Source organism: Oncorhynchus kisutch, linkage group LG24 (assembly GCF_002021735.2).
Source record: "Oncorhynchus kisutch isolate 150728-3 linkage group LG24, Okis_V2, whole genome shotgun sequence".
NCBI classification, from domain to species: domain Eukaryota; kingdom Metazoa; phylum Chordata; class Actinopteri; order Salmoniformes; family Salmonidae; genus Oncorhynchus; species Oncorhynchus kisutch.
The window spans coordinates 29,377,155-29,402,890 of NC_034197.2; the positions used below are offsets into that span (position 1 = coordinate 29,377,155).

General features: G+C 45.5%; 1 protein-coding gene across 1 annotated transcript in view; it reads left to right on the plus strand.

Annotated features, from left to right (window-relative positions):
• The window catches only part of LOC109869781 (dedicator of cytokinesis protein 3), a 93,832-nt gene that overhangs the window by 36,684 nt on the left and 31,412 nt on the right, over window positions 1–25,736 (plus strand). The window contains exons 5-14 of the mRNA XM_031803457.1: window positions 740–836; window positions 3,959–4,107; window positions 4,987–5,071; window positions 12,019–12,060; window positions 14,014–14,168; window positions 16,958–17,039; window positions 17,229–17,289; window positions 17,379–17,526; window positions 19,387–19,475; window positions 20,681–20,806. Coding sequence (XP_031659317.1) covers window positions 740–836; window positions 3,959–4,107; window positions 4,987–5,071; window positions 12,019–12,060; window positions 14,014–14,168; window positions 16,958–17,039; window positions 17,229–17,289; window positions 17,379–17,526; window positions 19,387–19,475; window positions 20,681–20,806 — 1,034 coding nt within the window. The remainder of the gene's footprint in view (window positions 1–739; window positions 837–3,958; window positions 4,108–4,986; window positions 5,072–12,018; window positions 12,061–14,013; window positions 14,169–16,957; window positions 17,040–17,228; window positions 17,290–17,378; window positions 17,527–19,386; window positions 19,476–20,680; window positions 20,807–25,736) is intronic.

Below are 25,736 nucleotides of genomic sequence, written 5' to 3' on the forward strand. Positions count from 1 at the left end.
CCCTAAAGAAAAAGTTAAACCCTACAAATAATGTCCATGAATTAGAAACCAGATAACAATTCACATTTCATGTTGCTGCGAGATTATTTTCCTACTGTGGAAAACTGGCTCAAATTAACCTCATGTACATCTGTACGGTTTCTCCTCAGTTCTCCCAATGCATCACATCTATGCTGGAGATATAGAGTATCATTCTAACTTGTTATGTAATGAATGAACTGTCTTATGGTTTTAACTAGACCCATTTTATATAGAACAAAATGTAAAAGGTCAGCAATGCATAGTTGTACATTATGGAATCCAAAACCACAGTGCATAGAACCACATCTCACAACATAACCTGGCTGTCTTCTCTCTGTCTTGCTGAAGGTTTTTCTCTTGTCTTACATTTAGTCTCATGGTTGGCACTCTGAACAATAAATGATGTCTATTGTGTTTTTGCTCTAATGATCCATTGTAATCCTAATTTCACAAAGTGAAAAGCTCATTACTGTGTAATGTTTTATTATTTTGAATCATGAGTTATGTCATTACAGTGTCAGCTCAGGGCAGTGATCTAAATGTGTGTGTATGTGTGAGTGAGTGTGTGCATGCATGCTTGAGTGTGTGTATGTATCCATGTGTGTTTGTGCGTCCGTTCAATTATTTCTGTTTTTGTTTCTATATTTGTTTCCCTCTGTCAAATCTGAATATTTCTGAGTGTCTGACTCTGTTTCTATAACTGTGTGTCTCACCCTAGGCTGTGTGAGACGGTGGTGCCTCTGGAAGATCCTATCATCACTGAGACCACCTCCACCCTGCAGGAATGGGGCGTGCTGTGGAAGCAACTCTACGTGGTGAGTACCGTTTCACCTTTCACTGGGAGACCTCTGTCTAGTGTCGAGGAAACACTGGGTCCGTTTAGATGCAATGTGCAGGGTTAGAAGATCCTCAGAAAGGGAACAAGAAATAGGAGCTGCATCCATTCATGCACTACATACTCAGCTCAAGGGATTTGATGAGAGACATTTTTACCTACAGTATGCAGTTTCCATCCACCTCATTCAATACCTGAAAAGCCCATGTCTATTTACAAGATACTGTGGGATAGTAAGAAACCATTGGGGTTGAACACAATGTACTGCAAATACAGCCCCTTCCCATGAATCCCCATAACATGTCCTAAAGGCTGCCACTCCACTCTATGTCTTCATATTACTGTAAAACCAAAAATAGTCATTGGCCATAAATAATGTCCTAGATAGCTAGCTGTCATAGGCAATTTCACTGTATGTCACTCTGCTGTTACCACAGCTCTTTGTCTAGCCTCGTCCCAGATCTCTATGTGCAGTAGCCAACTCCTCTATCGTTGGCATGCCATTCATACCAATGATAGTCAGAAGAGATAGCTAAAGCCCACACAGATCTGGCCCAGGCTAATGTTTACCTGTCATGGTCTATTATAACATCAACTTAAAACCCAATACAGTTCTGTACATTCAGCCAGCATCCTCATCCTCCTCTCACTTTATAAATGTTCCATGAGACCTAAATAAACCCTTATCATGCTAAGTGTAGAGGGGGCAGGAGCCAGGAGGATGTAGCTAGAGAATGTAGCTGCAGCTTGAGCTGAGAGGAGGGAGATGTTGTTGAGCTGGCAGCGTGTTTTTACGTAACCTCTCACTGAGGACTGCTCATGCTCAGAGGAGCCAAGGAGCCTGGGGCGGCACTGTGGTGATGTAACTTCCTGTCAAGCACGACTAATACAAACCATTGATTTAACACTGCACTCATTCTGCCCCCCTGTTTGGTAGCCAGTGTAGCCAGTCACCACCACGGTTACCATCCATAAAAAGCAGGATGTATCATTGGCTAGATTTTGACAAGTTTATTAGATTTTTCCTTGAATGTTTTGCCCTCGAGGTGTTTTGCTGCCAATTAGAATTCATAGTGGTACTTCAGGGAGCGATGGCTTGAGCATTAATGTGTATCTGTTGTAATGTACATAATTAGACCTTACAGAACAGCCGTCCGAGATGCCTCATCAACTCTGACTAAAATCTTTGTTTTCCTACAGCCATGAGCAGTTTGAGAACATGGAATGTTTACCCTCATTAAATGTACATGAACGTTGTGGATGCGCTTAATCTTTGCACTTATTTAAACAAACCTGGGAAGTAGTGTGCTCTGCTCAATTAAAAGTGATGGAGAAAAGTTTGAAAAGTTTGTTTCCATGAAGCTGTGGCTGATGAAACCCTGTATCACCTGTAGGTCAACTGAGTAGGACATAAAAAATATTATTTTCCTAATTAATTATGTTAGAACTCATATGGTAACTAGGTAGCCTCCAATAGAACTCGTATGGTAAATAGTTAGCCTCCAGTAGAACTCATATGGTAACTAGGTAGCCTCCAATGGAACTCGTATGGTAACTAGGTAGCCTCCAATGGAACTCATATGGTAACTAGGTAGCCTCCAATGGAACTCGTATGGTAACTAGGTAGCCTCCAATGGAACTCGTATGGTAACTAGGTAGCCTCCAATGGAACTCATATGGTAACTAGGTAGCCTCCAATGGAACTTGTATGGTAACTAGGTAGCCTCCAATGGAAATTGTATGGTAACTAGGTAGCCTCCAATGGAACTCGTATGGTAACTAGGTAGCCTCCAATGGAACTCGTATGGTAACTAGGTAGCCTCCAATGGAACTTGTATGGTAACTAGGTAGCCTCTAATGGAACTTGTATGGTAACTAGGTAGCCTCCAATGGAACTCGTATGGTAACTAGGTAGCCTCCAGTGGAACTCATATGGTAACTAGGCAGCCGTCAGTGGATCTCGTATGGTAACTAGTTAGCCTCCAATGGAACTCGTATGGTAACTAGGTAGCCTCCAATGGAACTCGTATGGTAACTAGGTAGCCTCCAGTATAACTCATATGGTAACTAGGCAGCCTCCAGTAGAACTCATATGGTAACTAGGCAGCCTCCAGTAGAACTTATATGGTAACTAGGCAGCCGCCAGTGGAACTCATATGGTGACTAGGCAGCCTCCAGTAGAACTCATATGGTAACTAGGCAGCCGCCAGTGGAACTCATATGGTGACTAGGCAGCCTCCAGTAGAACTCATATGGTAACTAGGCAGCCTCCAGTAGAACTCATATGGTAACGAGGCAGCCGCTAGTGGAACGCATATGGTAACTAGGCAGCCTCCAGTAGTACGCATATGGTAACTAGGCAGCCGCAAGTGGAACTCATATGGTAACTGGTATTCTCCAGTAGAACTCATATGGTAACTGGATAGACTCCAGTAGAACTCACATGGTAACTAGGTAGCCTCCAGTAGAACGCATATGGTAACTAGGCAGCCTCCAGTATAACCACTAGGCAGCCTCCAGTGGAACTCATATGGTATCTAGGTAAGGCTTGTATTTTTTTACAAATCTTCTTAATTAATTATACAAGTATTTTAGCTCTATCATATGGTATCATATGTAACCTCCAGTAGAAAAGAAAGATCCTTGTTGGTTGTTAATAACAGAGAAACAGGCTTCACTGAACCATTTTCCTTAATAGCTGCATAATTCCGGCATAATTATTTCATGACACAGCCATGTCACAGTGTGTTTTATTAACACTCATTACACTTTCATAACCCTGACCTTCTTCTGTCAGGAGGAACACCTGCACTCTGACAGTATCTAGTTGGTTAGCTGTGTGTTTCATAATGGAAGTATATTTAAAACCAGGGATCGAATCATGAGGCTGCCTGGAGCTGGAGGTACTGGGTTCTCCCATAGCAGACCAGGGAACTCTCATCAACATAGGGGTACTAACATGGAAACGTCATTGTTCAGACCAATATACAGTAGGCATACTATAGTGTGGGAATCTCCAAGACTCAATGTGCATTGAACCATGTAATGTCATATGCAATGTTCTATGTTTTGATCATATTGTTGTGTATGTGATCCACACAGAAGCACAAGGTGGACCTGTTCCACAAACTGCGTCATGTGATGAATGAGCTCATCGACCTGCGCCGGCAGCTCATCCAGGGTCACCTGGCCCAAGACCAGACCAGAGAGATCAAACGCCACATCACTGTGCGCCTGGACTGGGGCAACGAGTGAGTTACAGTACTGTATCGCATGGGCAAGAGACCATATTGAGTGTGACTGCGTGTGTGTATAACACTGTATCATGTTACAGTATATAATGTAGATGTAATGTAATGACACAGTCATTTAGCAGATGCGTCTATCCGAAGAGACTTATAGTACTTATCAGAGTACTTATGCAATACTCTATAGTTGGCCCCAAGGGGAATGAATTGATCCCAGGTCCTCGGTGTTGCCAGCACCATGCTCTATCCCTCCTACGGGTGCTCCTATGTTGTGCTCCTATCTTTTTAAAGTTTGGAGCACCAGTGCTACCAAGGAAAATTGTAATTTAGAGCCCTGGACATGATGCTGTGCTGTTGATGAGAACATTGTCAACATCAGATATAAATTCCTGCTGTGCCCATAGAAGAGGAAGCCATGTGATTTATATTGTGCTTACTGAATGAATTAATGTGAGCTATCCTTACTGATTGATCCTACGTTATCAACTAGATTAGTAGCCACCCGTAGAGAGAGCTCTCTGGGCTTCGTCCTCATCATCCAAGGAAGAGCTTAAAATGAAAAGGCCATATGTTGGGTCAACTTGAACTTTTCCCTTAATCTTAGTTAAATGGATTTGGGTGAACTTTAGATACTTAAAAAATATGTATATTTAGCTAAACTGCATACAACATAAAAACACGGTTTAGTTGGGAAGTTGTATGAATGCTAACGTGCTGCCAATGAGCTAATTAGTTGTTCAGACAGTGCTTATTAATGAGGAAATGCTTTTTGAATGTCAGTTGTGTTTTCTTGGATGGTTAATATTATGATTTGTGGACTCCCCATCTCTCTCTCTCTCTCTCTCTCTCTCTCTCTCTCTCTCTCTCTCTCTCTCTCAATAGACACCTTGGCTTGGACCTTGTTCCTAGAAAGGAGTTTGAAATGGTGGATCAGGATCATATCAGTGTATCTGAACTCTACAAATTGGTACTGTGAACATATGAAACTTTTTCTGTAATTGGTGCATTCTGTACATGGCCATATTATGTGGGTGTTATGTGTGAATGCAAATGTGTAACAAATCGTTAGTCCTGTCAACCCCCAGGCAATTATCGTTATCTCTGTCATCCCCTTGGCCGTTTTTGTTATCTCTGTCAACCCCCTGGCCATTATCATTAACTGTGTCAACCCCCCTGCCATTATCGTTACCTCTGTCAACCGCCTGGCCATTATCGTTATCTCTGTCAACCCCCTGGCCATTAAGAAAACAGTGACCCTCAAGATGCAGGTCATGAATCTTGTTCTAGAGGCAGCTCTGGTCACTAGCTGGCACAGACACAAAGTCATCAATTATTTGTATTTTTTTAAACCTAACCCTAACCATGCTGTTAACCTTAATGCCTAACCCTAACCACGCTGTTAACCTTAATGCCTAACCCTAACCACGCTGTTAACCTTAATGCCTAACCACACTGTTAACCTTAATGCCTAACCCTAACCACGCTGTTAACCTTAATGCCTAACCCTAACCACGCTGTTAACCTTAATGCCTAACCCTAACCACGCTGTTAACCTTAATGCCTAACCCTAACCACGCTGTTAACCTTAATGCCTAACCCTAACCACGCTGTTAACCTTAATGCCTAACCCTAACCACGCTGTTAACCTTAATGCCTAACCCTAACCACGCTGTTAACCTTAATGCCTAACCCTAACCACGCTGTTAACCTTAATGCCTAACCCTAACCACGCTGTTAACCTTAATGCCTAACCCTAACCTTAAATTAAGACCAAAAAGCACTTCTTTTTTTTCATGGATTTTTACAATATATAGCCAATTTTGGCTTTGCAGCACAGTTCTGCCTCTAGGACAAGACTCATCCCAATTCAAGTCAACCTGCCCTCAAGATGTGCATTTACTATGCATTATTATACATGCATAGTGTTCTTCCACAGATATTATACATGCGTAGTGTACTTCCACAGATATTATACACTGCTCAAAAAAATAAAGGGAACACTAAAATAACACATCCTAGATCTGAATTAATGAAATATTCTTATTAAATACTTTTTTCTTTACATAGTTGAATGTGTTGACAACAAAATAACACAAAAATTATCAATGGAAATCAAATTTATCAACCCATGGAGGTCTGGATTTAGAGTCACACTCAAAATTAAAGTGGAAAACCACACTACAGGCTAATCCAACTTTGTTGTAATGTCCTTAAAACAAGTCAAAATGAGGCTCAGTAGTGTGTGTGGCCTCCACATGCCTGTATGACCTCCCTACAATGCCTGGGCATGCTCCTGATGAGGTGGCAGATGGTCTCCTGAGGGATCTCTTCCCAGACCTGGACTAAAGCATCCGCCAACTCCTGGACAGTCTGTGGTGCAACGTGGCGTTGGTGGATGGAGCGAGACATGATGTCCCAGATGTGCTCAATTGGATTCAGGTCTGGGGAACGGGCGGGCCAGTCCATAGCATCAATGCCTTCCTCTTGCAGGAACTGCTGACACACTCCAGCCACATGAGGTCTAGCATTGTCTTGCATTAGGAGGAACCCAGGGCCAACCGCACCAGGCTGTCTCATCTCGGTACCTAATGGCATTCAGGCTACCTCTGGCGAGCACATGGAGGGCTGTGCAGCCCCCCAAAGAAATGCCACCCCTCACCATGACTGACCCACCGCCAAACCGGTCATGCTGGAGGATGTTGCAGGCAGCAGAACGTTCTCCACGGCGTCTCCAGACTGTCACATGTGCTCAGTGTGAACCTGCTTTCATCTGTGAAGAGCACAGGGCGCCAGTGGCGAATTTGCCAATCTTGGAGTTCTCTGGCAAAGGCCAAACGTCCTGCACGGTGTTGGGCTGTAAGCACAACCCCCACCTGTGGACATCGGGCCCTCATACCACCTTCATGGAGTCTGTTTCTGACCGTTTGAGCAGACACATGCACATTTGTGGCCTGCTGGAGGTCATTTTGCAGGGCTCTGGCAGTGCTCCTCCTGCTCCTCCTTGCACAAAGGCGGAGGTAGCGGTCCTGCTGCTGGATTGTTGCCCTCCTACGGCCTCCTCCACATCTCCTGATGTACTGGCCTGTCTCCTGGTAGTTCCTCCATGCTCTGGACACTACGCTGACAGACACAGCAAACCTTCTTGCCACAGCTCGCATTGATGTTCCATCCTGGATGAGCTGCACTACCTGAGCCACTTGTGTGGGTTGTAGACTCCGTCTCATGCTACCACTAGAGTGAAAGCACCACCAGCATTCAAAAGTGACCAAAACATCAGCAAGGAAGCATAGGAACTGAGAAGTGGTCTGTGGTTATCACCTGCAGAACCACTCCTTTATTGGGGGATGTCTTGCTAATTGCCTATAATTTCCACCTGTTGTCTATTCCATTTGCACAACAGCATGTAAAATGTATTGTCAGTGTTGCTTCCTAAGTGGACAGTTTGATTTCACAGAAGTGTGATTGACTTGGAGTTACATTGTGTTGTATAAGTGTTCCCTTTATTTTTTGAGCAGTGTACATGCGTAGTGTACTTCCACAGATATTATACATGCGTAGTGTACTTCCACAGATATTATACATGCGTAGTGTACTTCCACACTTCCACAGATATTATACATGCGTAGTGTACTTCCACAGATATTATACATGCGTAGTGTACTTCCACAGATATTATACATGTGTAGTGTACTTCCACAGATATTATACATGCGTAGTGTACTTCCACAGATATTATACATGCGTAGTGTACTTCCACAGATATTATACATGCATAGTGTTCTTCCACAGATATTATACATGCATAGAGTACTTCCACAGATATTATACATGCATAGAGTACTTCCACATATATGACTCTTGTGTGTGATAGTATTCTAATAGAAGTGTGTGGGTGTTCATTATTTATTTGTATTTTACACTGACACAGAGATAGTGTTTATGCAAATGAATGTTGGATTCTGTTTGCGTGTTTGTGTGTGCATGTACGTGTGCGTGTGAGTGTGTGTGTGTGCATATGCCTGTGTGCTATATGATTTTGCGTGTGTCTGCCTTCTTATGAACGTGTAAATGTGTGTGTGTGTGTGTCTTGTATGCATTTTCCGAGTGAAGGTGTTTTGGAGTGCATGTGTTTGTGTGCATGTGTGTGTGTGCATGTGTGTGTGTGTGTGTGTGTGTGTGTGTGTGTGTGTGTGCATGTGTGTGTGTGTGTGTTAGGGAATTTGCCGATTATCAAATCATCCATAGGAAGGTGATTCATGAGAGGCGCGACTCCGCTGTTGTGGATCTAACCATTTCATCCCCTCTATTCTTTAAGCGCACGCTGCTGTCATATTGAGTTTGTCCCTCTCCCAGCACGCACGTGACTCTCACAAGCGAGAATGCGCTGTGACAACCTAGAAGAGGTTTTGTAAAAACACACACGTTGGGTTATTGTAAATTAATTACATGTTACAGTCTGGGTTACGTAAACTAATCCCATCTCCAGTTAAGAAATAATAAATAAGTTATATCCTAAATGTTCTCTTCGGATTTTCAATAAGCTGTAGTAACGTAGGAGGGAGTTCTAAGCTGTACTAATGTAGGAGGGAGTTCTAAGCTATAGTAACGTAGGAGGGAGTTCTAAGCTATAGTAATGTAGGAGGGAGTTCTAAGCTATAGTAATGTAGGAGGGAGTTCTAAACTATAGTAATGTAGGAGGGAGTTCTAAACTATGGTAATGTAGGAGGGAGTTCTAAACTATAGTAACGTAGGAGGGAGTTCTAAACTATAGTAATGTAGAAATGAGTTCTAAACTATAGTAATGTAGGAGGGAGATTTAAACTATAGTAATGTAGGAGGGAGTTCTAAACTGTAGTAACGTAGGGTAGGGTGGAGTTCTAAACTGTAGTAACTTAGGGTAGGAGGGAGTTCTAAACTATAGTAATGTAGAAATGAGTTCTAAACTATAGTAATGTAGGAGGGAGTTCTAAACTGTAGTAACGTAGGGTAGAAGGGAGTTCTAAACTGTAGTAACGTAGGGTAGGGTGGAGTTCTAAACTGTAGTAACTTAGGGTAGGAGGGAGTTCTAAACAATAGTAATGTAGAAAGGAGTTCTAAACTATAGTAATGTAGGAGGGAGTTCTAAACTGTAGTAACGTAGGGTAGGAGGGAGTTCTAAACTATAGTAATGTAGGAGGGAGTTCTAAACTATAGTAATGTAGGAGGGAGTTCTAAACTGTAGTAACGTAGGGTAGGAGGGAGTTCTAAACTGTAGTAACGTAGGGTAGGAGGGAGTTCAAAGCTATAGTAATGTAGGAGGGAGTTCTAAACTGTAGTAACGTAAGGTAGAAGTAAGTTCTAAACTGTAGTAACGTAGGGTAGGAGGGAGTTCTAAACTATAGTAATGTAGGAGGGAGTTCTAAACTATAGTAATGTAGAAGGGAGTTCTAAACTGTAGTAACGTAGGGTAGGAGGGAGTTCTAAACTGTAATAATGTAGGGTAGGAGGGAGTTCTAAACTGTAGTAATGTAGGAGGGAGATCTAAACTATAGTAATGTAGGAGGGAGTTCTAAACTGTAGTAACGTAGGGTAGGAGGGAGTTCTAAACTGTAGTAATGTAGGAGGGAGTTCTAAACTCTAATAATGTAGGAGTGAGTTCTAAACTGTAGTAATGTAGGAGGGAGATCTAAACTATAGTAATGTAGGAGGGAGTTCTAAACTGTAGTAACGTAGGGTAGGAGGGAGTTCTACACTATAGTAATGTAGGAGGGAGTTCTAAACTATAGTAATGTAGGAGGGAGTTCTAAGCTATAGTAATGTATGAGGGAGTTCTAAGCTATAGTAATGTAGGAGGGAGTTCTAAACTGTAGTAACATAGGGTAGGAGGGAATTCTAAAATGTAGTAACGTAGGGTAGGAGGGAGTTCTACACTATAGTAATGTAGGAGGGAGTTCTAAACTATAGTAATGTAGGAGGGAGATCTAAACTATAGTAATGTAGGAGGGAGTTCTAAACTGTAGTAACGTAGGAGGGAGTTCTAAACTGTAGTATCGTAGGGTAGGAGGGAATTCTACACTATAGTAATGTAGGAGGGAGTTCTAAGCTATAGTAATGTAGGAGGGAGTTCTAAACTGTAGTAACGTAGGGTAGGAGGGAATTCTACACTATAGTAATGTAGGAGGGAGTTCTAAGCTATAGTAATGTAGGAGGGAGTTCTAAACTATAGTAATGTAGGAGGGAGTTCTAAGCTATAGTAATGTAGGAGGGAGTTCTAAACTGTAGTAACATAGGGTAGGAGGGAATTCTACACTATAGTAATGTAGGAGGGAGTTCTAAACTATAGTAATGTAGGAGGGAATTCTAAACTGTAGTAACGTAGGGTAGGAGGGAGTTCTACACTATAGTAATGTAGGAGGGAGTTCTAAACTATAGTAATGTAGGAGGGAGTTCTAAGCTATAGTAATGTAGGAGGGAGTTCTAAGCTATAGTAATGTAGGAGGGAGTTCTAAACTGTAGTAACGTAGGGTAGGAGGGAATTCTACACTATAGTAATGTAGGAGGGAGTTCTAAGCTATAGTAATGTAGGAGGGAGTTCTAAACTGTAGTAACGTAGGGTAGGAGGGAATTCTACACTATAGTAATGTAGGAGGGAGTTCTAAGCTATAGTAATGTAGGAGGGAGTTCTAAACTATAGTAATGTAGGAGGGAGTTCTAAGCTATAGTAATGTAGGAGGGAGTTCTAAACTGTAGTAACATAGGGTAGGAGGGAGTTCTACACTATAGTAATGTAGGAGGGTGTTCTAAAATGTAGTAACGTAGGGTAGGAGGGAGTTCTACACTATAGTAATGTAGGAGGGAGTTCTAAACTATAGTAATGTAGGAGGGAGATCTAAACTGTAGTAACGTAGGAGGGAGTTCTAAGCTATAGTAACGTAGGAGGGAGTTCTAAACTGTAATAATGTAGGGTAGGAGGGAGTTCTAAACTGTAGTAACATAGGGAATTCTAAAATGTAGTAACGTAGGGTAGGAGGGAGTTCTACACTATAGTATTGTAGACGGGAGTTCTAAACTATAGTAATGTAGGAGGGAGTTCTAAGCTATAGTAATGTAGGAGGGAGTTCTAAGCTATAGTAATGTAGGAGGGAGTTCTAAACTGTAGTAACATAGGGTAGGAGGGAATTCTAAAATGTAGTAACGTAGGGTAGGAGGGAGTTCTACACTATAGTAATGTAGGAGGGAGTTCTAAGCTAAGTTTACACCTCCAGTGAAAGAATACTCAGCCAGATCCAGAATTAGCTAAGTGTAGTCACTGCTCAGAGTAGATAGATAGATGCCCATGTCATGTTTTGGGGGAAGCCATCTTGGAAATGGTAGACCCAGTCTGACCAATAGTCCAACTGCCCAGCGGCCGCCTATTATACCTGTGCCGTTTGTTGCGGCTTTGCAGGAAGATTGTTAGTGCAGTAAGTGCTTGGCCCAGAAACAACAGCGTGGCGCATCCCTGCCAAAAAGCCTCCTCACTCTGTCGATGAAAGTGAGCTTGTTTTTGGCAGGATACACAGGCCTTGGCGCCTCTTCAGGCAGGAGTAAAGGATATCTCTAAGGTTGCAGAGCACAGAGGTGTGTGTGTGTGTGATTATGTGTGTGTGTAGGTGATACAGGCTTTGTCCTCTTGTCTCCCACGGGCTAACGTTGTACCTCGTGGGCTTATTTTAGGGATACAGCTCACTGAAGCAGCCTCTTGGCAAAATTGGTGGGCGCCTTTTTATCAGATTTCATGCATCTATTGCACTGTACTATACAACAGGTGTGGGTTCTTTGTGAGGCCCGATTTGAGGTGTACAAACCAAACGAGTTTATTGATCATGAGTAAGAAGGCAATAAAATGGGTTGACTAAACTGAAATCTCTCTCTTTCCCTCTGTGTACCCCACAGCATGCATCCAGCCGACACAGTGGCCAGCCAAGCACAAACCAGGTATGAACTCAATTAAATCTACGACGCTAGATAACCAGTTGAGATACAGTATATGAGAACTTGACACGCCACCATTTTTTATGATTACCAACACTTTGTCACTCATTTAATTGAAAATATAATTTTACTGATAAAACACATGGCACCATTTTGAATGATCAACTTCGCCATCAACACTACCATAAATACAAACACAAATCCATTCAATGTGAACGATCACCTAGCTTGCAAACCACATCCACTATAATGTCTACTACACAGTGACAACCTTCACAGGATAGATATACAGTGGGGCAAAAAAGTATTTAGTCAGCCACCAATTGTGCAAGTTCTCCCACTTAAAAAGACGAGAGAGGCCTGTAATTTTAATCATAGGTAGACTTCAACTATGACAGACAAAATGAGAAAAAAACTACCAGAAAATCACATTGTAGGATTTTTAATGAATTTATTTGCAAATTATGGTGGAAAATAAGTATTTGGTCACCTACAAACAAGCAAGATTTCTGGCTCTCACAGACCTGTAACTTCTTCTTTAAGAGGCTCCTCTGTCCTCCACTCGTTACCTGTATTAATGCCACCTGTTTGAACTTGTTATCAGTATAAAAGACACCTGTCCACAACCTCAAACAGTCACACTCCAAACTCCACTATGGCCAAGACCAAAGAGCTGTCAAAGGACACCAGAAACAAAATTGTAGACCTGCACCAGGCTGGGAAGACTGAATCTGCAATAGGTAAGCAGCTTGGTTTGAAGAAATCAACTGTGGGAGCAATTATTAGGAAATGGAAGACATACAAGACCACTGATATTCTCCCTCGATCTGGGGCTCCACGCAAGATCTCACCTCGTGGGGTCAAAATGATCACAAGAACGGTGAGCAAAAATCCCAGAACCACACGGGGGGACCTAGTGAATGACCTGCAGAGAGCTGGGACCAAAGTAACAAAGCCTACCATCAGTAACACACTACGCTGCCAGGGACTCAAATCCTGCAGTGCCAGACGTGTCCCCCTGCTTAAGCCAGTACATGTCCAGGCCCATCTGAAGTTTGCTAGAGAGCATTTGGATGAACCAGAAGAAGATTGGGAGAATGTCATATGGTCAGATGAAACCAAAATAGAACTTTTTGGTAAAAACTCAACTCTTCGTGTTTGGAGGACAAAGAATGCTGAGTTGCATCGAAAGAACACCATACCTACTGTGAAGCATGGGGGTGGAAACATCATGCTTTGGGGCTGTTTTTCTGCAAAGGGACCAGGATGACTGATCCATGTAAAGGAAAGAATGAATGGGGCCATGTATCGTGAGATTTTGAGTGAAAACCTCCTTCCATCAGCAAGGGCATTGAGGGCATTGAAGATGAAACGTGGCTGGGTCTTTCAGCATGACAATGATCCCAAACACACCGCCCAGGCAATGAAGGAGTGACTTCGTAAGAAGCATTTCAAGGTCCTGGAGTGGCCTAGCCAGTCTCCAGATCTCAACCCCTTAGAAAATCTTTGGAGGGAGTTGAAAGTCCGTGTTGTCCAGCAACAGCCCCAAAACATCACTGCTCTAGAGGAGATCTGCATGGAGGAATGGGCCAAAATACCAGCAACAGTGTGTGAAAACCTTGTGAAGACTTACAGAAAACATTTGACCTCTGTCATTGCCAAGAAAGGGTATATAACAAAGTATTGAGATAAACTTTTGTTATTGACCAAATACTTATTTTCCACCATAATTTGCAAATAAATTCATTTTTCTCATTTTGTCTGTCATAGTTGAAGTGTACCTATGATGAAAATTACAGGCCTCTCTCATCTTTTTTAGTGGGAGAACTTGCACAATTGGTGGCTGACTAAATACGTTTTTTGCCCCACTGTACATAGCATGTGTGCAGCGCAGTCGGAGCTTTGCCCCACAGTAAGGACCTGTCTTGTTAGTGTTCGTCGTCCGTTCGTTCTCAGGGCGACAACATGCGTCAGCGTCATGGAGATGGTTGCCATGTTCCGGTGCAGCACCACCTCTTCATCAACTTGAAGAGCTTCACCTATAACACCATCAGCGAGGACGCAGATGTCTTCTTCTCCCTCTACGACACCCGCGACAACAAACAGATCAGGTCGCTACACGCACAGTCAACACTCTATACTCACACATTCACACACAGGACATATTCCCACAACCTCTACATGAACACGTGAAAGAACATGCTGGTCAGGTACTTGAGGGAGGACCACAGGACACACATGTGGACAACTTTTCCCTCTATGATGCACATGCCAATAAGCAGACTACTGGAGTGAGGGCTGCAGGACACACACACACATGTAAACATACAGGCAGGGCATTTATTTTATTGATTTATTTTACCTTTATTTAACCAGGTAGGCAAGTTCTCATTTACAATTGCGACCTGGCCAAGATAAAGCAAAGCAGTTCGACAGATACAACGACACAGAGTTACACATGGAGTAAAACAAACATACAGTCAATAATACAGTATAAACAAGTCTATATACAATGCATCATGCACCCATTATTTTAGAGAGGGCATGAATTACACAAGGGTGGGGGGGTGATAGGAAATCAGAGAATTTTGAATTTTTCAAACAAATGAAACAGCTTTTTCTAGCACTCTAACGCCATAATCATTGTGGCTAATTCTATGTAAAAAATAATATATAATATACATCTTTGCCTGTTCCATTGTCATTTTATTTTATCAATCAAATTTATTCTTCAAGAACTTGTATTTTTTGTATTTTCTAAAGTCTAGCAACCTTGCCAGCAGGCATGGCAGCTAAGATAATTAGACAAGCTACTCTAACTTGATTGATAGTCTGAAATGGCTTGATAACTAGTTATGAGATTGGGAGATTGGGAACCTATCTGGACTAGCTAAAACCACGAGGCTAGTATTGTAGAGAGACAACCAAACATTTGAATTTGATTTATTCATCAAGAAGGTGTTATTGGCTAAATCAGGGGTTCCAAAAGTTTTTGGGCCCACGACCCCATATCTGAAAATTCTTGCGACCCCATCCATGTGAAAGAAATGATGTCATTAATAGCCAGTATTTACTTTTTTATTTGGGGCTGTGGCAGCCAATTGAAAAACATTCTAACAGCATTTCTGATTTTCTCAACTCATACTCACATACTTTTAAATGTTGGGCAGTTAATTGCAAATTAGTCTGACATAATGTCTGTTATCTCACCACCACTAATGAGATGGGTGTGTTGAATGCGTGTCGCATCTGAGCTTCTCAAAGTCAGGAGGCGTGGTCGACAATGTGCACCTCATCTCTGCTGTCACATCCAGCCTGGATCAATATTGGGTATTAATGCAGACGAGAGCACTGAATCCAGCTTCACACAGATATGAGCTGGCAAAGAGTAGCCTACCATTGTATTTTTTATTTTATTATTATATATTTTTTCTCCCCAGTTTCGTGATAGCCAATTGGTAGTTAGTCTTATCCCATCGCTGCATCTCCCCTACAGACTTGGTTGAGGAGAAGGTCGAGCGTCATGGGTCCTCCGAAACACGACCCTGCCAAGCTGCGCTACTTCTTGACACACTGCTCACTCAACCCGGAAGCCAGCAGCAAGAATGTGTCGGAGGAAACACCAGCTTGCAGGCGCCCGACCTGCCACAAGGAGTCGCTAGAGTGCGATGGGATAAGGAAATCCCGGCCGGCCAGACACTCCCCTAACCCGGACAATGTTGGGCCAATTGTGCGCTGCCTCATTGGTCTCCCGGTCACGGCCAGCTGTGACACAGCCTGGGATCGAACCCGGGTCTGTAGTGACGCCTCAAGCACTGCCATGGCTTACCATGAATTTTATGGTTCTTTCAAGACAATTGGGAAAATATGAGGCCAAAGCATGACATCAGGCATCTTTAGGTCGGAAAGTCAGAACTCTAGAAAGAGGTACGAGTTCCTGAGTTGGAATTCCGAGTTGGGTGACTGTTCAAAAGGATTTTCTTTCCCAGGTCCCAGTGGTCTCAAGTGCACTGAAGTCAGAAGTCAGATGTTTTCTAGTTTCCAGGTTCTTTTTGAACACTATTTATACCCTTTGGGTCAGGAATTGAAAATCCTCCGTAGTGACCCATGAATGCGTTTTCTGCAGCATTCGGTCAAATGACAGCTCGATCATCTGTTCGATTTCACTTACAGGCATGTCAACTGAGCCAGGATCACAGTGAAACGGATTGGGAAGTAGGTCCATCCCAAAGTGCTCTTCAAAGCGTTGGATTTGAGCAGTCATCATACTGATACTGTTTTCTGTTATTTTCTATTCATTACACAGAAAGTCAACCAATTCTGTTTTTTTTTATGAACTTGAGTGCAGAGGACTGGCCGCTCTCCCGTGATAAATGGAACCCCAAATGTGTAAAAGCCCACCATTCGATCCCATATGGAATCAGTTTTTCGTCAATATAGCCAACCAGCACACTGAAAATCCCATATGCGTTTCCTGCTTGGGAATCCTGACGCAAAACAATATGTTCTTGTGAAAAGCATCCCATGACATGTACAGTGCCTTCGGAAAGTATTCAGACCCCTCCTAAAATGGTTCAAATAAAACCATTTCCTCTGCAATATATACACAATACCCCATAATAACAAAGAAAAAACACATGTTTTTTACATAAGTATTCAGACCATTTGCTATGAGACTCGAAATTGATCTCAGGTGCATCCTGTTTCCATTGATCATCTTTGAGATGTTGCTACAACACGGTGTCCACAGGTGGTAAACTCACAGGACTGCTCAGGGTTCCTTTCACGTTGTAAATAGATTATTTATCTCAATGGGACTTCCTGGTTTTAATAAGGATTCAAGTAAAAACAATGTGCCTTAATTCATGTTATATTCTGTATGTTGTATCTCCCTTCTTAGTGAGAAGTTTATGGTGAGACTAAACAAAAATGGAGGGCCAAAGAACCCAGAGAAAGTGGACCGTCTGTGCGCTCTCTTCACGGTAACTCTTCGCTCTCCGCACTCACATGATGCCACTAATAAACACTCATAGGATTTTAGTTTTGGATTAGCTATTCATGGATTATGTGATTCAACAGCAATAACAAATAATGTAGTTACCTAATGTGGAAACATCCATGCACTGTAAGTCGGCTACAGTGTTTTGTGTTAATGGTTGTTTTGTCCTTAGGATCTGAGCAGTAAGGACTTGAAGAGAGACCTGTACATTGTGACACATGTCATACGAACTGGTAAGCCTATGTGAAACGGAGTAACAGAAATATCACAATGTGATTTCCAGGAGCTAATGCATTGTTGTTTTTGTTGTTGTGGTATCCAGGTCGTATGTTGTTGAATGACTCAAAGAAGGGTCTGCCCCACGTGCAGTACAGGAGACCGTACGGCTGTGCTGTCCTGGCCATGAGTGACGTGTTCCACACCATCACTGACCTCAAAGAGGAGAAGGACTTTGTACTCAAAGTTTACACGTGAGTCACAGTCTACATTTTAGTCATGATCTTATCCAGAGCGATTTACAATTAACCAACGTTTTTCTAAATACTAAAGCAATATTTAGCTGACACCACATACTACATGTAGCTGGAGTCCTGGTAAATATGGAGGCCATCTAAATGGATGTTAGTAGCCAGAATAACTGACTACTAACAATGTAATGTGTCATCAGCCTTTTACAAAAATATCTCCATTAAAATGACTGTGAAAAAGACTCCAGAGACAGTGCCATTGGTTGGAATTCCACTGTGTTTACTGAGGCATGATGTTCTACCAATGTTCTGTGAATGTTCCCAACCAAGGGCTTGACTGTGTTGATGCGCTTTGTTTTTGGACCAGAATGATAATGAAGTGTCCTCTGGAAAATCAATATCTGTTCAACCAGGGCCTAAGATTGTGCTCCTGGCGTGATGGGAATCTGGCTCACTCTGTTAGGCACCATGCAAGAGACACTCCTGTAACCCGCCAAGCAATGAAGGCATGAGTGAGCGACAGAGAGAGAGAGAGAGAGAGAAAGAGAGTGTGAGAGTGCAAGTCAGAGAGATAGACAGAGAGAGAGTGTGTGTGTGTGTGTGTGTGTGTGTGTGTGTGTGTGTGTGTGTGTGTGTGTGTGTGTGTGTGTGTGTGTGTGTGTGTGTGTGTGTGTGTGTGTGTGTGTGTGTGTATATGAGAAAGGAGGGAGATGACACTTAGACAAATGCACTTAGACAAAGTTAGAGGACAAAGTTTGAGGAGTAGTAGAAGGGAAAATAACACTGAGCTAAGCATTCTGAGGCAGTGACTCAACAGATAGCTATAACGCATGTGCGTCCTCCTATCCTCCTTCTCTCTTCCCCCTCTCCTCCTCCTCTCCTCCCCCTCTTCCTCAGCATTCGGCCTCCTCTGTCAGGACTCTGTCAGGGCTTTTGGATGTGGTCTAGATAGCCCGACACTACGGTCTTCTACTGTTTTCGATGCCCTTTTATCCACATTGCAGAAGGACATCTAAAGGAGCTTGCTCTACACTAAATGAATTATAGAAATTAATTTCAGTATAACGTTAACTATTGTTATGATGATGATTATTATCAGCCCTATGCACGTCTCCTCAGAGGAAAAAGCGAGCAGCGTTTTGAGTGTAGAGCAGAGCTGCCACTAAACTGTCTTCACCTATAAGGGGTTCCCGAGTTACGCAGCGGTTTAGGCACTGCATCTCAGTGCAAGAGGCGTCACTATTGTCCCTGGTTCGAATCCAGGCTGTATCATATCCAGTCGTGATTGGGAGTACCATAGGGCGGCGCACAATTGGCCCAGCGACGTCTGGGTTTGGCCGGGGTAGGCCATCACTGTAAATAAGAATTTGTTCTTAACTGACTTGCCTAGTTAAATAAAGGTTAAATAAAAAATACAAATAAATAAGGCTCCAGCCTGTGCTTTCCCCCCATTCCTCTCCCAGGGGCCCACTGGCCTACAGTAATGAAAAAGCCTGGTGGAGAGGGCGTAGAGGAGGAAAGGAGAGAAGAGAGAGCTGACTGTCAGCTCAGCTTAGAGGCCTGTGCTTTTGGGGTAATGTGCTGCTTGATAGCATGTCCCCCCACTGGTATCTTTTCGCTTCAGGGACACAACCGTCCCCATCTCCCCATCTCTCCCCCTCTAATGTGTGTGTCATTAATGCTTCTCTCTATTTTCTATCTTTCTTCTCTGTATCTTCTCTGTATCTTCTCTCTTTCTCTGTATCTTCTCTGTATCTTCTCTCTTTCTCTGTATCTTCTCTCTTTCTTCTCTGTATCTTCTCTCTTTCTCTGTATCTTCTCTGTATCTTCTCTCCATCTTCTCTCTTCCCTCTTTTTCTCCAGATGTAATAATGAGAACGAGTGGTTTCAGATCCACGAGAACATCATACGGAAGTCCAGCACAAAGTACTCAGCCCCTAGCACCAACTATGGTACATATGATGATCATTCATCCTCTGGGGCCAGGGTTTTGGTCCGTTCCATTTCAATGGCAATCAATTCAGGAAGTAATTGGAATTCCATTTCAAGAACTTGAGAAATCCTCATTGAAGAAAAATGGTTTTCCATTTTTTTATTGAAATGGCAATTAGTCTCCTAAATTGACTGAATTGAAATGGACTTCTAGGACATTACATGTTAAAGGATGTGAATAACCAACTGACAAAGAAGGTAAAGTATATAGAACGTTTAGTTTCAGCTTTGAGACAGACGTTACCGGCCATATCTGTCTTAGAGGTCCTCCAAGGTTAAATCAGATATTCATTGTCATAATGGCGTATTGATCACCATGACTATGTCAATCAGCATTAAGGATAAGCTGAAGGAAAGGGCTCTCATTATTGACGTTTCACTGCACATGTACTGGATACATCCACAATGTGATGATGCAGAGGAAATGTGTTCTGTGGTTCCACATGTCAGTTGAAACAGACCTCCATTTTATTTAGACTGATAGAATGTCTGTATTGCATGCATCTTCATGTTGCTCAGTGTTGTCTTTCTAGTGCTTCACACTGGTATATTTCTGTAGCATAATATGAGTCACTGAATTCCGTCATCTTGTCTTGTTCCATACCCTTCTCTCTTTTTCTATTCCTAATGCCACCCCACCTTTTTTTCTCTCCTTTCCTCGCTGTGACTTTATCTCTCCATCCATGCTCCTGTCTGTCTCTTCCTCCCCCGCACTCTGACTAATGTCCCTTAAATACCCCTCTATTCCTCCCTCCCCTCTTTCTCTCTCTTTCATTCTCTCTCTCCTCTCTCTTTCTCTATCCCTTATCCTTCTCCTCCCTCTCATTTCTCTTCCCCTTTCCCATACCTCCCTCCCTCCCCTCCCCTTCCCTCCCTCCCTTCACTCCCTCCCTTCACTCCCTCTCCATCCCCTCCTTCACTCCCTCCCTCCCTCCCTCCACTCACTCACTCCCTCTCTCCCTCTCTCCCTTCCTCCCTCTCCCTCCCTCTCTCTCTCTCTCTCTCTCTCTCTCTCTCTCTCTCTCTCTCTCTCTCCCTCCCTCCCTCCCCCCCCTCTCTCTCTCTCTCTCCCTCCCTCCCCCTCTCTCTCTCTCTCTCCCTCCCTCCCTCCCTCTCTCCCTCCCTCTCTCCCTCTCCCTCCCTCTCCCTCTACATCACTTCCCAGGCCTCATCATCTCTCTACAGCTGCTGCGGGGGGAGCTGGATCAGATCAGGAGGGAGAACCAGGCTGTGTTCAGCAGGGCTCTGGCCATCACACGCAAACTGGGCTTCCCTGATGTCATCATGCCAGGTGAGGGGTAGGGGATAGGGAGTAGTTGGTAGGGGATAGGGAGTAGAGGGTAGGGTGTAGGGGATAGGGAGTAAAGGGTAGGGTGTATGGGATAGGGAGTAGTTGGTAGGGTGTAGGGGATGGGGAGTAGAGGGTAGGGTGTAGGGAGTAGAGGGTAGGGTGTAGGGAGTAGAGGGTAGGGTGTAGGGAGTAGAGGGTAGGGTGTAGGGGATAGGGAGTAGAGGGTAGGGAGTAGGGAGTAGTTGATAGGGTGTAGGGGTTAGGGAGTAGAGAGTAGGGTGTAGGGGATAGGGAGTAGTTGGTAGGGTGTAGGGGATGGGGAGTAGAGGGTAGGGTGTAGGGAGTAGAGGGTAGGGAGTAGAGGGTAGGGTGTAGGGAGTAGAGGGTAGGGAGTAGAGGGTATGGTGTAGGGAGTAGAGGGTAGGGTGTAGGGGATAGGGAGTAGAGGGTAGGGAGTAGTTGGTAGGGTGTAGGGGATAGGGAGTAGAGAGTAGGGAGTAGTTGGTAGGGTGTAGGGGATAGGGAGTAGAGAGTAGGGAGTAGTTGGTAGGGTGTAGGGGATAGGGAGTAGAGAGTAGGGAGTAGTTGGTAGGGTGTAGGGGATAGGGAGTAGAGGGTAGGGTGTAGGGGATAGGGAGTAGAGGGTAGGAGATAGGGGGTAGAGGGTAGGGTGTAGGGGATAGGGAGTAGAGGGTAGGAGATAGGGGGTAGAGGGTAGGGTGTAGGGGGTAGGGGGTATAGTGTAGGGGAGTAGAGGGTAGGGTGTATGGGATAGGGATTAGAGGGTAGGGTGTAGGGAGTAGAGGGTAGGGTGTAGGGGATAGGGAGTAGAGGGTAGGGGATAGGGAGTAGAGGGTAGGGGTAGGGAGTAGAGGGTAGGGTGTAGGGGGTAGAGGGTAGGGGATAGGGGGTAGGGTGTAGAGGGTAGGGGATAGGGAGTAGTTGGTAGGGGATAGGGAGTAGAGGGTAGGGTGTAGGGAGTAAAGGGTAGGGTGTAGGGAGTAAAGGGTAGGGGGTAGGGGGTAGGGGATAAGGAGTAGTTGGTAGGAGATAAGGAGTAGTTGGTAGGGGATAGGGAGTAGAGGGTAGGGTGTAGGGAGTAGAGGGAAGGGGATAGGGAGTAGAGGGTAGGGGATAGGGAGTAGAGGGTAGGGAGTAGGGAGTAGTTGGTAGGGGATAGGAAGTAGAGAGTAGGGAGTAGTTGGTAGGGTGTAGGGGATAGGGAGTAGAGAGTAGGGAGTAGTTGGTAGGGTGTAGGGGATAGGGAGTAGAGAGTAGGGAGTAGTTGGTAGGGTGTAGGGGATAGGGAGTAGAGGGTAGGGGATAGGGAGTAGAGGGTAGGAGATAGGGGGTAGAGGGTAGGGTGTAGATTGTAGGGAGTAGAGGGTAGGGTGTATGGGATAGGGATTAGAGGGTAGGGTGTAGGGGATAGGGAGTAGAGGGTAGGGGATAGAGGGTAGGGTGTAGGGAGTAGAGGGTAGGGTGTAGGGGATAGGGAGTAGAGGGTAGGAGATAGGGGGTAGAGTGTAGGGAGTAGAGGGTAGGGTGTATGGGATAGGGAGTAGTTGGTAGGAGATAGGGGGTAGGGTGTAGGGAGTAGAGGGTAGGGTGTAGGGAGTAGAGGGTAGGGTGTATGGGATAGTGATTAGAAGGCAGGGTGTAGGGAGTAGTGGGTAGGGTGTATGGGATAGGGAGTAGAGGTTAGGGTGTAGGGAGTAGAGGGTAGGGGGTAGGGAGTAGAGGGTAGGGGATAGGGAGTAGAGGATAGGGGATAGGGAGTAGAGGGTAGGGGATAGGGAGTAGAGGGTAGGGGATAGGGAGTAGGGGGGAGGGGATAGGGAGTAGAGGGTAGGAGATAGGGAGTAGAGGGTAGGGTGTAGGGAGTAAAGGGTAGGGTGTAGGGAGTAAAGAGTAGGGTGTAGGGGGTAGGGGATAGGGAGTAGTTGGTAGGAGATTGGGAGTAGTTGGTAGGGGATAGGGAGTAGAGGGTAGGGTGTAGGGAGTAGAGGGAAGGGGATAGGGAGTAGAGGGTAGGGGATAGGGAGTAGAGGGTAGGGGATAGGGAGTGGAGGGTAGGGGATAGGGAGTAGTTGGTAGGGGATAGGGAGTAGAGGGTAGGGTGTAGGGAGTAGAGGGAAGGATGTAGGGAGTAGAGGGTAGGGGGTAGGGGATAGGGAGTAGAGGGTAGGGAGTAGAGGGTAGGGGATAGGGAGTAGAGGGTAGGGGATAGGGAGTGGAGGGTAGGGGATAGGGAGTAGTTGGTAGGGGATAGGGAGTAGAGGGTAGGGTGTAGGGAGTAGAGGGACGGATGTAGGGAGTAGAGGGTAGGGGTAGGGGATAGGGAGTAGAGGGTAGGGAGTAGAGGGTAGGGGATAGGGAGTAGAGGGTAGGGGATAGGGAGTAGAGGGTAGGGGATAGGGAGTAGAGGGTAGGGGATAGGGAGTAGAGGGTAGGGGGTAGGGAGTAGAGGGTAGGGGATAGGAAGTAGAGGGTAGGGGGTAGGGAGTAGAGGGTAGGGGATAGGGAGTAGAGGGTAGGGGGTAGGGAGTAGAGGGTAGGGGATAGGTAGTAGAGGGTAGGGGTAGGGAGTAGAGCGTAGGGGATAGGGAGTAGTTGGTAGGGGATAGGGAGTAGAGGGTAGGGTGTAGGGAGTAAAGGGTAGGGGGTAGGGAGTAGAGGGTAGGGGATAGGAAGTAGAGGGTAGGGGGTAGGGAGTAGAGGGTAGGGGATAGGGAGTAGAGGGTAGGGGGTAGGGAGTAGAGGGTAGGGGATAGGTAGTAGAGGGTAGGGGTAGGGAGTAGAGCGTAGGGGATAGGGAGTAGTTGGTAGGGGATAGGGAGTAGAGGGTAGGGTGTAGGGAGTAAAGGGTAGGGTGTAGGGAGTAGAGGGTAGGGGATAGGGAGTAGAGGGTAGGGGATAGGGAGTAGAGCGTAGGGGATAGGGAGTAGAGGGTAGGGGATAGGGAGTAGAGGGTAGGGTGTAGGGGGTAGAGGGTATGGGATAGGGAGTAGAGCGTAGGGGGTAGGGAGTAGAGGGTAGGGGATAGGGAGTCGTTGGTAGGGGATAGGGAGTAGGGGGTAGGGTGTAGGGAGTAGAGTGAAGGATGTAGGGAGTAGAGCGTAGGGGGTAGGGAGTAGAGGGTAGGGGATAGGGAGTCGTTGGTAGGGGATAGGGAGTAGGGGGTAGGGTGTAGGGAGTAGAGTGAAGGATGTAGGGAGTAGAGGGTAGGGGGTAGGGGATAGGGAGTAGAGGGTAGGGAGTAGAGGGTAGGGTGTAGGGGCTAGGGGATAGGGAGTAGAGGGTAGGGGGTAGAGGGTAGGGTGCAGGGGATAGGGAGTAGAGGGTAGGGTGTAGAGTGTAGGGTGTAAGGAGTAGAGAGTAGGGGATAGGGAGTAGAGGGTTGGGGGTAGAGGGTAGGGAGTAGAGGGTAGGGTGTAGGGAGTAGTTGGTAGGGTGTAGGGGATAGGGAGTAGTTGGTAGGAGATTGGGAGTAGTTGGTAGGGGATAGGGAGTAGAGGGTAGGGTGTAGGGAGTAGAGGGAAGGGGATAGGGAGTAGAGGGTAGGGGATAGGGAGTAGAGGGTAGGGGTAGGGAGTAGAGCGTAGGGGATAGGGAGTAGTTGGTAGGGGATAGGGAGTAGAGGGTAGGGTGTAGGGAGTAAAGGGTAGGGTGTAGGGAGTAGAGGGTAGGGGATAGGGAGTAGAGGGTAGGGGATAGGGAGTAGAGCGTAGGGGATAGGGAGTAGAGGGTAGGGGATAGGGAGTAGAGGGTAGGGTGTAGGGGGTAGAGGGTATGGGACAGGGAGTAGAGCGTAGGGGGTAGGGAGTAGAGGGTAGGGGATAGGGAGTCGTTGGTAGGGGATAGGGAGTAGGGGGTAGGGTGTAGGGAGTAGAGTGAAGGATGTAGGGAGTAGAGCGTAGGGGGTAGGGAGTAGAGGGTAGGGGATAGGGAGTCATTGGTAGGGGATAGGGAGTAGGGGCTAGGGTGTAGGGAGTAGAGTGAAGGATGTAGGGAGTAGAGGGTAGGGGGTAGGGGATAGGGAGTAGAGGGTAGGGAGTAGAGGGTAGGGTGTAGGGACTAGGGGATAGGGAGGTAGAGGGTAGGGGGTAGAGGGTAGGGTGCAGGGGATAGGGAGTAGAGGGTAGGGTGTAGAGTGTAGAGTGTAGGGTGTAGGAGTAGAGAGTAGGGATAGGGAGTAGAGGGTTGGGGGTAGAGGGTAGGGAGTAGAGGGTAGGGTGTAGGGAGTAGTTGGTAGGGGTGTAGGGGATATGGAGTAGATTGTAGGGGGTAGAGGGTAGGGGTATAGGGATAGGGAGTAGTTGTTAGGCGATAGGGAGTAGAGGGTAGGGTGTAGGGAATAGAGGGGAGGATGTAGGGAGTAGAGGGTAGGGTGTACACCTGCTCCTACACCTGCATTGCTTGCTGTTTGGGGTTTTAGGCTGGGTTTCTGTACAGCACTTTGAGATATCAGCTGATGTACGAAGGGCTATATAAATAAATTTGATTTGATTTGATTTGTGTAGGGGGTAGAGGGTAGGGAGTAGAGGGTAGGGGATTTGGAGTAGAGGGTAGGGGGTAGGGAGTAGTTGGTAGGGGATAGGGAGTAGAGGGTAGGGTGAAGGAAGTAGAGGGTAGGGTGTAGGGAATAGGGAGTAGAGGGTAGGGTGCAGGGGTAGGGAGTAGAGGGTAGGGTGTAGAGGGTAGGGTAAAGGGAGTAGAGAGTAGGGGATAGGGGGTAGAGGGTAGGGTGTAGGGAGTAGAGGGAAGGATGTAGGGAATAGAGGGTAGGGGGTAGGGGATAGGGAGTAGAGGGTAGGGAGTAGAGGGTAGGGTGTAGGGGATAGGGAGTAGAGGGTAGGGTGTAGGGGGTAGAGGGTAGGGTGTAGGGGGTAGGGGATAGGGAGTAGAGGGTAGGGGGTAGAGGGTAGGG